The 12,684-nt window shown below is 36.0% G+C and overlaps 1 protein-coding gene across 2 annotated transcripts in view; it reads right to left on the bottom strand.

Moving 5' to 3' along the window:
* Positions 1-12,684, bottom strand: part of ATAD2B (ATPase family, AAA domain containing 2B) — a 127,355-nt gene that overhangs the window by 86,002 nt on the left and 28,669 nt on the right. For both annotated transcript variants that reach the window (XM_018055586.1, XM_018055587.1), the window contains exons 8-9: positions 9,777-9,852; positions 3,268-3,366 (exon numbers count right to left, since the gene is read on the bottom strand). In XM_018055586.1, coding sequence (XP_017911075.1) covers positions 3,268-3,366; positions 9,777-9,852 — 175 coding nt within the window. The remainder of the gene's footprint in view (positions 1-3,267; positions 3,367-9,776; positions 9,853-12,684) is intronic.

Here is a 12,684-nt window from a genome sequence, read left to right as displayed (position 1 = left end):
CTCTCCTCCTCTCTCCCCATGTCCATAAGTCTCTTCTCTGTCTGTTTCTCCGTCGCTGCCCTGTAAGTAAATTCTTCAGTACCATCCTTCTAGATTCCGTATATATGTGCTGCTGCTGCTGCTGCTAAGTTGCTTCAGTCATGTCCAACTCTGTGCAAACCCATAGACGGCAGCATGTTAGAATACGATATTTATCTTTCTCTTTCTGACTCACTTCACTCTGTATAATAGGTTCTAGGTTCATCCACATCATCAGAACTGACTCAAATGTGTTCCTTTTATGGTTGAGTAATATTCCATTGTGTATATGCACCACAACTTCTTTATCCATTCATCTGTCAATGGACATCTAGGTTGCTTCCATGTTCTAGCTATTGTAAATAGTGCTGCCTTGAACAATGGAATACATGTGTCTTTTTCAATTTTGGTTTCCTCAGGGTATATGCCTAGGAGTGAGATTGCTGGGTCATATGGTGGTTTTATTCCTAGTTTTTTTAAGGAATCTCCACACCATCTTCCATAGTGGCTGTATCAATTTACATTCCCACCAACAGTGCAAGAGAGTTCCCTTTTCTCCACACCCCCTCCAGCATTTATTGTTTGTACACTTTTTGATGATAGCTATTCTGACTGGTGTGAGGTGATACCTCATTGTACTTTTGATTCGCTTTCTCTCATAACGACCGATGTTGAGCATCTTTTCATATGTTTGTTAGCCATCTGTATGTCTTCTTTGGAGAAATGTCTGTTTAGGTTTTTTTCCCACTTTTTGATAGAGGTTTTTTTTTTTCTGGCATTGAGTTATATGAGCTGCTTGTATATTTTGGAAATTAATCCTTTGTCAGTTGTTTCATTTGCTATTATTTTCTCCCATTCTGAGGGTTGTCTTTTCACCTTGCTTATAGTTTCCTTTGCTGTGCAAAAGCTTTTAAGTTTAATCAGGTCCCACTTGCTTACTTTTGTTTTTATTTCCGTTACTCTCGGAGGTGGGTAATAGAGGATCTTGCTTTGATTTATGTCGTCGAGTGTTCTGCCTATGTTTTCCTCTAAGAGTTTTATACTTTCTGGTCTTACATTTAGGTCTTTAATCCATTTTGAGTTTATCTTTGTGTATGGTGTTAGAAAGCATTGTAATTTCATTATTTTACATGTAGCTGTCCAGTTTTCCCAGCACCATTTATTGAAGAGGCTGTCTTTACCCCATTATATAGTCTTGCCTTCTTTGTCAAAAATAAGGTACCCACAGGTGCATGGGTTTATTTCTGGGCTTTCTATCTTGTTCCACTGGTCTACATTTCTGGTTTTGTGCCAGTACCATACTGTCTTGATGAGTGTAGCTTTGTAGTATAATCTGAAGTCAGGAAGGTTGATTCCTCCAGCTCCATTCTTCTTTCTCAAGACTGCTTTGGCTATGGGGAGGTCTTCTGTGTTTCCATATGAATTGTAAAATTTTTTTGTTCTAGTTCTGTGAAAGATGCTATTGGTAATATGATAGGGATAGCATTGAATCTGTAGACTGCATTTGGTAGTATAGCCATTTTCACAATATTGATTCTTCCTACCCAGGAATACGGAATATATCTCCATCTGTTTATGTCATCTGCTTTGACACATTTTTATCTTTCTCCCTTTTCTCATAACCCAGAAAATGACAAGAGATTTCATATTTTCAATCTACTTTTCCTAAATTCTTTTCAATAGATCAGAAATAAATTTATTCACAAGACAAAGCAATTAAGATCATAAATCTATTTGTCCAAAGAGTCTAACCTAGTCTAAATAAGAAAACTTAACAAACCGGATATTCTCTAAGTATAAAATAAAAATAGACCTACTATATATACACTATTATATATGACATTAAATAAACTCAAGCTTTATTACGATATTTAAATTTATCCTTAGTTATTATGTATGTCAATTCAGAATACATGATTGAAGAAATAAGTTTCCTTTCTTTTAATTCAAGAGAAACCAATTTTCAAACCTGTTTTGAAAATTAAGCCTTATTTTTTGTGTAGGTACCTTAGAATACATCTTTAGCTACTTAAAATCCTATACGATATTAATTATCCCTAAGAAAATACAATCTACTGCCTCTTTTAATATTGCATAAACACCAAAAGATGACATAAATAGTCTCAAAAAAGTATAGGTTCTATAATGACTGTAACTTCACTGATATTTCCGAATCTGAACTTACTTTAAGAACTTCCAAAGCAGGTATCAGAATAGCTCAAATTAAAGAGGCATTACACTCTTTTATTTAAACTTAGATTTTCCTTACATTTTCTTTCTGTTATCCACAAAAGGAACTCTTTCTAGCAAATAATCTACACCAATCGAAACTTAATTCCAAGACCAGCTAACTGAAAACTTGGTATTTCTACAGTAAATATATAATGCTAAAGTATAGAAATGCTTTGTTAAATATAAAATTTCTAAATATAATTTATCTTAAATATTATACATATAAGCTAGAACATTAACTTAAATTTTAAAGGATAAATTATAATTTGATGCTCTACTGGGCAAAATATTGATTCTCTCCCCCACTGAAAACTCTCAAGATTTTAGTGAGCCATGTAATAATGAGTCACTCTACTTAAGCAAAGATCACCAGAGGCATTCACTAAACCAAAACTATAACAAGGTTTCCAACAAAACCCAAGCACTCCTGAAACAATTCTATTTAAAATCAAGTCTTACTCTTGAGTGCTAACCATCTAAAATCAGCCTCATTAAATGGATTTGGATTAGAGGAGTGGGCTTCCCTGGTGGCTCAGAGGTTAAACCATCTGCCTGCAAGGTGGGAGACCCAGGTCCAATCCCTGGGTCAGGAAGCTCCCCTGGAGATGGAAATGGCAACCCACTCCAGTATTCTCGCCTGGAGAATCCCATGGACGGAGGAGTCTGGTAGGTTATAGTCCACAGGGTCTCAAAGAGTCGGACACGACTGAGCAACTTCACTTTCACTTTCTTTCTTTACTGAAGAAGAGACTGTCATAGAGGTTGGACTCTTCCCCTGGTTCTATCTTTATCTTTCCACACTGTTTTATTGAGTACTAACACAGTTAAGTAATTTATAGGAAGTTTCCCATGGTTAGATTTCTACTCTAAAAATTACTATGTAAAAACCAAGTTAGTGTATTACTCTAATGTGTTGAGTATCACTGTGAGCAAAATATTGGTACAGGTAAGAATCACAAAGTTTAAACTGTTATTCCTTTTTTCTACCATGGAAGAAACAATTAAAAATTTACTAACCTATTTCTTGCTCTTGCCATGCTCTTTGATTTCCTTCTTTCAAATCGTTCTTCATCAGAAGAAGTTGTGTCACTACTGTGAATAGCATGCTTCTTTCTCCTATTTAGAGAGTAAAATCCTCAAAATCATTACAGTAGCAAAGGGCTTTTAAAAAGCACCATTCTGAGCACTGTTTTATTTTATACTGTTAGCTCAGTATAAAATACACACATTCACTCATTCATCTGGCAAATATTTATTAAGATCCTTATGCTCATGCAATTTACAACAGAAGGAAAAAAAAAGGAGGAGAATGAGGTTATAATTTTTTAAATGGGGTAGTTTAGAAAGCCATCAAACAACAAATTTAATTTGCATCCAAATTTAGGGAATGTCTATCACTGACTGATAAATAGTATCAAAATCTTAGAAAAGAAAGCTTATCCTTTTCTCTTATTTTCCCATTTCCCAAACAATCATAAACAGTACAGACGCTAAAAAAAATAATACATCGGTTTATGGGAAGGCAAGAGTTTCCACTTTTGACTTAAGATACTTATATCCTGTCTGAATTTCTTGTAAAACATACTTTTGAAGAAAAGTTTACAATCATAACTACTATGGAGTGAAAGTATCAAAGTAAAATCCTTGAGGAAAAATATAATACTCAATAAATCTAATTATTAAAATAATTGATGACATCTCTAAGATACCTAGAAAATATGGTATCATACAAAATGGAATCACTATAAATTAATTTACTTGAAACTCAGAATGGCCTTCAAGAATGGTGTACACCCTGTGCAACTCTATTCAACTCCAATTCCCTCAGTAGCAAACCCAGATTTTCCCCAGCTCATTAAGACTTTTAACCTGTCTAATATTCCTTCTCCTGATTAACAGGAGTCTTTTCATTTCATCCTGTATCAGATTTTAATGTTTCCCAAGACCCTAGGAAGATTGTTGCAATAGTTACCTACTCAATCTTTGCAATTTTGATTTTACTTTCTCTCTGACTTCTTTCTCTCCTTAAGAAAAAAATGCCTGTTTTCAAGTTCATTTACTCTATGTGTGTGTGTTGTGAGTCTAATATATAAAAATATAATATATCAGCTCTAATGAAGTGATCAGAAGCAATAGTGTACATACTGGGCTAAGGAAATGACTCCAGATGATAACTTGAATTCACAAGAATAAACGAAGAGACCCAGAATAATAAAATAAAAGTTATTATCCAAAAGCTATAAGCATACACTTGATTGCCTTTCTTCTCTCACTTTTTTAAATATAACAGAATTATAAAAATAAATCTAATAACATATTGCTAGGTTTATTAAATGTATCAGAATACCACAAAAAGCAGAATGGACCATAAAGGGAAGGGCCCACTTCATACACAAAATAAAGTCAAAATGGATTAAAGACCGAAACATAGAGCTAAATCTATAAAACTCTTAGAAGAAAACACAGGAATAAATCTTCATGATCACAAATTTGGCAATGGATTCTTAGATATGACATCAAAAACATGAACAATAACAACAAAGATAAATAAAACCTCATCAAAATTAAAGTTCTTTTTGCTCCAGAGAACATCATCAAGAAAGCAAGACAATCCACAAAACAGGATAAAATATTTACAAATCAAATATCTGATAAGGAATTTGAATACAGAATATATAAAGAGCCCTTAAAAGTCAGTAAGAAAAAGACAACCCAATTTTTAAATAGGCACAGGACACAAAGACAGTTCTCAAAGGAAAGTATTAAAATGGCCAATAAGCACTTGAAAAGATGCCTCATATCATCAATAATTAAATGAGATACATTTTATATTCATCAGGATGACCAGAATCAAAAAGTGAGACAATATTAAGCTTTGAAGAGAACTGGAAACGCTATACACTGATGGAGAGAATGTAAAACGGTATAGTCACTTTGGAAAACATTCAAGCAGTTCTTAAATGATTAAGCATAAAGTTATCACATGGCCCAGTAATTCTACCCCAAGGGATATACTCAAGAGAAATAAAAACGTACATCCAGGAATTCCTGGCAGGCCAGTGGTTAGGACTCTGAGATTTCACTGCCAAGGATGCAGGCTCAATCCCTTGTCAGGGAACTAAGATCCTACAAGCCACGCGGCATAGTCAAAAACAACCACCAAAAAAACAAAACAAAACAAAAATCCTCTAAGCCTCAATGACAAGATTATTAACAACCACAAACTGTCTAAGATATAAAATATATCTTTCTTAAGCATCAATCTTACAGACGACATGCTAGAGGCATTCCCAATAAAGAAGTGGGGTACAATTAATATACAAAAATTAACTGTTTGCATATATACAAACAGCCATCTGAGAAAAAAATGTAAGAATAAAAAAAAAGGACAAGGACATCTTTTATGTAATATAATATTTATACACTGTACATAATTTGGTAATAAATGGGGCAACTGTAATCAATGGAGAAAACACAGATTCACTCAATAAATGAGGTTGGAAAAACTCATTTTCCACCTGGGAAAAAAGCTGGATCCATACTACAAATCTCACACAAGAATAAAATTCAGATGGATCAAAATTAGAGTAAAATATGAAACATTAAAAATAAACAAAGGAGCTATATGCATAACTGATTCACTCTGCTATACACCTGAAACTAACACAACACTGTTATCAACTATACTCCAATAAAAATTTTAAAAAAGAAAACCATCAGTATTCTAAACCAAATAAAAACAAACAAAGGTGAACTTCCTTAACACTCTGGATTTGGGAAGGCTTTTCTAACTATGATTCAAAATCTAAAAATACTGTAATCGTTGTTCAGTCACTCAGTCATGTCCAACCCTTTGCAACCCCCTGGACTGTAGCACACCAGGCTCCTCTAAACAGGAGCCCACTGGGTTCCTCTGTCCATGGGATTTCCCAGGCAAGAATACTGGGGTGGGTTGCCATTTCCTTCTCCAGGGCATCTTCCTGATCCAGAAATTGAACCTGCATCTTCTGCTTGGCAAGCAGGTTGTTTACCACTGAGTCAACTGGGAAGCCCCTCTAAAAAACATAGTAGGCTGATAAATTTGACTACATAAAAATAAAAACTTTCTAGTAAAGACAATCAAAAGCAAAGTTAAAACACAAACTAAGAACTGAGAAAAAAGACTGGCAATTTGTGACAAAGGACTACTATACTACACAAAGAAAGAACTACTTGTTCAGTCACTCAGCTGTGTCTGGCTTTTTGCAACCCCAGGGACTGCAGCACACCAGGCTTCCCTGTCCTTCACCAACTCCTGGAGCTTGCTCAAACTCATGTCCATTAAGTCAGTGATGCCATCCAACTATTTCATCCTCTGTCATCCCCTTATCCTCCTGCCTTCAATCTTTCCCAGCACCAGGGTCTTTTCTAATTAGTCGGCTCTTCACATCAGGTGGCCAAAGTATTGGAACTTCAGTTTTAGCATCAGTCCTTCCAATGGATATTCAGACTTGATCTCCTTTAGGATTGACTGGTTTGATCTCCTTGCAGTCCAAGGGACTCTCAAGAGTCTTCTCCAGCACCACAGTTCAAAAGCATCAATTCCTAGGCATTCAGCCTTCTTCATGGTCCAACTGTCAGACCCATACATGACTATTGGATAAACCATAGCTTTGGCCATAGGGACCTTTTTCAGCAAAGTAATGTCTCTACTTTTTAATACTCTGTCTAGGTTTGTCATAGCTTTTCTTCCAAGGAGCAAAGGCCTTGATTTCATGGCTGCAGTCACCATCTGCAGTGATTCTGGAGCCCAAGAAAATAAAGTCTGTCATGGTTCCCATTGTTGCCCCATCTATTTGCCAGAAAGCGATGGGACCAAATGCCATGATCATTGTTTTTTTGAATGTTTAGTCTTATGCCAGCTTTTTCACTCTCCTCTCACCTTCAGTCAAGAAGCTCTTTAGTTCCTCTTCACTTTCTACCATAAGAGTATTGTCATCTGCATATCTGAGGTTACTGAAAGTGATTCCACCTTCTGCTTCATCCAGCTCGGCATTTCACATGATATATTCTGCATACGGCATTTCACATGATATATTCTGCATATAAGTTAAATTAGCATGGTGACAATATACAGTCTTGATGTACTCCTTCCCCAGTGTTGAACCAGTCCGTTGTTCCATGTCCAGTCCTAACTGTTTCTTCTTGACCTGCATACAGGTTTCTCAGGAGGCAGGTAAGGTGATCTGGTATTCCCATCTCTTGAAGAATTTTCCACAGTTTGTTGTGATCCACACAAAGGCTTTAGGGTAGTCAATGAAACAGAAGTAGATGTTTTTCGGTAGTTCTCTTGCTTTTTTGATGATCCAACGGATTTGGCAATTTTATCTCTGATTCCTCTGCCTTTTCTAAATCCAGCCTGAACATCTGGAAATTCTCGGTTCATGTACTGCTAAAAGCCTCACTTGGAGAATTGTGAGCATTACTTTGCTAGTGTGTGAGATGAATGCAGTTGTGTGGTAGTCTGAACATTCTTTGGCATTGCCTTTCTTTGGGATTGGAATGAAAACTGACCTTTTCCAGTCCAGTGGCCACTGCTAAGTCTTCTAAATTTGCTGCCATATTGAGTGCAGCACTTTAACAGCATCATCTTTTAGGATTTGAAGTAGCTCAGCTTGAATTCCACAACCTCCACTAGCTTTGTTCATAATGATGCTTCCTAAGACCCACTTGACTTCACACTCCAGGATATCTGGCTCTAGGTGAGTGATCACACCATCATGGTTATCTGGGTCATTAAAATCCTTTTTGTATAGCTCTGTATATTCTTGCCACCTCTTCTTAATATCTTCTGTTTCTGTTAGGTCCATAATGTTTCTGTCCTTTATGGTGTCCATCTTTGCATGAAATGTTCCCTTGGTATCTCTAATTTTCTTGAAGAGATCTTTAGTCTTCCCATTCTTTTGTTTTCTCTATTTCTTTGCATTGTTCACTTAGGAAGGCTTTCTCATGTATCCTTGCTCTTCTTTGGAACTCTGCATTCAAATGGATATATCTTTCCTTTTCTCCTTTGCCTTTCACTTTTCTCTCAGCTATTTCTAAGGCCTCCTCAGACAGCCATTTTGCCTTTTTGCATTTCTTTTTCTTGAGGATGGTTGTGATCACTGCCTCTTGTATAATGTCACAAACCTTCATCCATAGTTCTTCAGGCACTCTGTCTATCAAATCTAATCCCTTGAATCTATTTGTCACTTAGACTGTATAATCATAAGGGATTTGATTTAGGTCATACCTACTAAAAGTAGATTAAAAGCAAGCAGATTCACATGGTCCTGTAATTTTTTAAATTAGCAATAGTTTAAAAAAAAAAAGAACAAGAATCTATTATAAAATAGGCAAACTTTACAGACATTTCAGGGGGAAAAAAGTAAATGCCTTTTAAAAATACAGGAAAAAAATACTCTTGTAAGAAAGAGATTCAAAAATAAACCAAGATTTCCTTTTCAATTCTCAGACTGGCAAAAATCCAAAAGTTTGAGAATGCTGGCAGAAATACAGAGAAGTAGGGACTTTCATACATTGCAGGGTGGACCACAAGCTGATTCAACAGCATTGAAGGTCATCAAATTACAATTTCACATTCTCTTTAACTCAGAGATTCCACTTCTATAGTTTATCCTACAGACATATTTGTACACATGTAAAAGATGATTATGCAAGGGTATGCATTATAAACCATACACTATAATAGCAAAACAGTGAAAACAACCTGATTCTCAATAAAGAAATAATTTTAAAATTACAGTATATCTATATTAAATATAGTAGTGTTATAGAACTATAAATGTAAAATGTTGCTATGCTTAAATGAAAAGACAGTGAAAACAAATCCAGTGAAAAAACAAGGTATGAACAATGTGCACAGTATATTTTGGGTAAAAAGAAGGGATAACAATCAATACATGTATTGGTACATATATATATATATACACACATATATGTACGAACATATTCTCTAAGGACATACAATCTAATAAAAATGTTTCTGAGAGGCTACTAAGACTAGAAAACAGCTTTTAATGTTTATTTATTTCATTTTTGAGCCATGGGAAATCGATTACCTTTTCAGAAAACACAGTAGAGAAGACAGTCTTTCAAAATCAAAACGCCTCTTTGTACATCTAATTGAAAGGGCAAAAGGAAACTAAAAGTAGCAAAGTCTAACCGAATCAATTCTTCCAATGAAAGCAATGTGAGTCTCTAGACTCAACTTACTAAGAGACCAGAAAGCTGTGCAGCTTTCGGGAACATAATTGTTAAAACAATAATCATTTCTGGCAAACTGAATCAGGAAGATAACAGTCACACTTAGGGTAAAACTATTAGTGACTAATTAAAGAAGATGCTATTTAGTTTTCACTGGCATTATCATTAACAACATTAAAACCTATATCCTCAATGTAATGCATTATACTACATAGTACTTAAGGAGATATCTAAATGAGAGATGGAAATAGTTCCTCCTTTCAAAAACTAAAAAAACATACCTGATATGACTTCTTCTTGCTGGAGATCTGTGAATATCAAAAAGGGTATTTTCCCTCTTTTTTTGATGAGCTGGTACTTAAAGAAAAAAAAAGACAACACAGAAATAACTAATAATAAATTGATAAACTGATGTATTAAAGAAGCAGAAATTACTTCTGTTAATTTCCTGAATAGAAGCTGTCTTCAAGTTCTAAATGCTGTCTAAAGGAAGCACAACACAAATAAATACTCTGTGGTAAACACCATAAGCTGCAAATAAACATTTAAAAGAAAAAATGTTAAACTAAATCTTTGTGACTTTAGGTTAAGCAAAGATTTCTTTGACACACCACCAAAACCCTAATCTATTAAAATGTTTTGATAAACTAAATTCATCAAAATTACAAATTCTGCTCTTTGAAAGATAGTATTAAGAGAATTTTTTTCAAGAAGCTATCAACTGACAAAATATTTGTAAATCACAATGACTGATATCCAGAGTACATAAGGAATTCTCAAAACTTCAGTAATAAAAAACCAAACAATTGAATTGAAAAAATAGGCAAAAGATTTGAATACTTCACCAAAGATAATCTTGGCAAATCAGGACATAAAAATATGCCAAACTTCACTAGTCATTAGTGAAATGTAAACTAAAACTACAATAAATATACATTTAAATTAATTTTTTAATTAATTTTTTTTAATGACCACACCTAATGCCAGCAAATTTGGAAAACTCAGCAGTGGCCACAGGACTGGAAAAGGTCAGTTTCCATTCCAGTCTCTAAGAAAGGCAATGCCAAATAACGCTCAAACTACCGCACAATTGCACTCATCTCACACACTAGTAAAGTAACGCTCAAAATTCTCCAAGCCAGGCTTCAGCAGTACGTGAACTGTGAACTTCCAGATGTTCAAGCTGGTTTTAGGAAAGCGAGAGGAACCAGAGATCAAATTGCCAACATCTGCTGGATTATGGAAAAAGCAAGAGAGTTCCAGAAAAACATCTATTTCTGCTTTATTGACTATGCCAAAGCCTTTGACTGTGTGGATCACAATAAACTGTGGAAAATTCTGAAAGAGATGGGAATACCAGACCACCTGACCTGCCTCTTGAGAAACCTGTATGCAGGTTAGGAAGCAACAGTTAGAAGTGGACATGGAACAACAGACTGGTTCCAAATAGGAAAAGGAGTATGACAAGGCTGTATATTGTCACTCTGCTTATTTAACTTATATGCAGAATACATCATGAGAAACACTGGGCTGGAAGAAGCACAGCTGGAATCAAGACTGCCAGGAGAAATATCAATAACCTCAGATATGCAGATGACACCACCCTTATGGCAGAAAGTGAAGAGGAACTAAAAAGCCTCTTGATGAAAGTGAAAGAGGAGAGTGAAAGAGTTGGCTTAAAGCTCAACATTCAGAAAACGAAGATCATGGCATCTGGTCCCATCACTTCATGGGAAATAGATGGGGAAACAGTGGAAACAGTGTCAGACTTTATTTTGGGGGGCTCCAAAATCACTGCAGATGGTGACTGCAGCCATGAAATTAAAAGACGTTTGCTCCTTGGAAGGAAAATTATGACCAACCTAGATAGCATATTCAAAAGCAGAGACATTACTTTGCCAACAAAGGTCCAATTAGTCAAGGCTATGGTTTTTCCAGTAGTCGTGTATGGATGTGAGAGTTGGACTGTGAAGAAACCTGAGTGCCGAAGAATTGATGCCTTTGAACTGTGGTGTTGGAGAAGACTCTTCAGAGTCCCATGGACTGCAAGGAGATCCAACCAGTCCATTCTGAAGGAGATCAACCCTGGGATTTCTTTGGAAGGAATGATGCTGAAGCTGAAACTCCAGTACTTTGGCCACCTCATGCGAAGAGTTGACTCATTGGAAAAGACTCTGATGCTGGGAGGGATTGGGGGCAGGAGGAGAAGGGGACGACAGAGGATGAAATGGCTGGATGGCATCACGGACTCGATGGACGCGAGTTTGAGTGAACTCCGGGACTTGGTGATGGACAGGGAGGACTGACGTGCTGCAATTCATGGGGTCGCAAAGAGTCAGACACAACTGAGTGACTGAACTGAACTGAACTGAATGTTGACAACAACATGAAGCAACTGATACTCATACACTGCTGGTGTTAATTGCTCAGTCGTGCCTGTCTCTTTGCGACCCCATGGACTGTAGCCCACCAGGCTCCTCTGTCCATGGGATTCTCCAGGCAAGAATATTGGAGTGGGTTGCCATGCCCTTCCCCAAAAGATATTCACAACCCAGGAATCAAATCTAGGTCTCTCACATTGCAGGCAGATTCTTTACCATATGAACTACTGCCAAGGGATTCCATACACTGTTACTGAGAATATAAATGGTATAATTACTTTGGAAGAGTTTTGTAATTCTTAGTAAGTTAAACATACACCTAATTTAAAAACCCAGCCTTCTACTTCTAGGTATTTATAAGAAAAATGAAAACATATGTCCAAACAAAGACTTGCAAACATATGTTCAAAACAACTTTTGTATTTATAATACCCAGATACCAGAAATGTCAACAATCCAAATGTCATCAACAAATGAATGGGTAAACAAATTGTGATATACCCATACAATGGAATGCTACTTAGCAATAAAAAGAAAAATACTACTGTCATAGTCAACAACACGGATGAGTCTTACCGTTATTGTACTGAGTGAAATAAGTCAGACAAAAAGGAGTATATACTATATATAAAATTTGAGAAAATGTAAATTCATCCATGGTGACACAAAGCAGGTAAGATAAGTCACTGCCTGAGGGTTGGGAGAGGGAGGCAAAAGAAGGTTGAAATGAAATGAAAGTCAGTCAGTCGTGTCTAACTCTTTGCAACCCCATGGATTAGTCCATGGAATTCTCCAGGCCAGAATACTG

The sequence above is a fragment of the Capra hircus genome, chromosome 11 (assembly GCF_001704415.2).
Source record: "Capra hircus breed San Clemente chromosome 11, ASM170441v1, whole genome shotgun sequence".
Classification (NCBI taxonomy): Eukaryota; Metazoa; Chordata; class Mammalia; order Artiodactyla; family Bovidae; genus Capra; species Capra hircus.
Note: the sequence above shows the minus strand (reverse complement) of the source record. Positions and strands in the feature narration are given on the sequence as shown.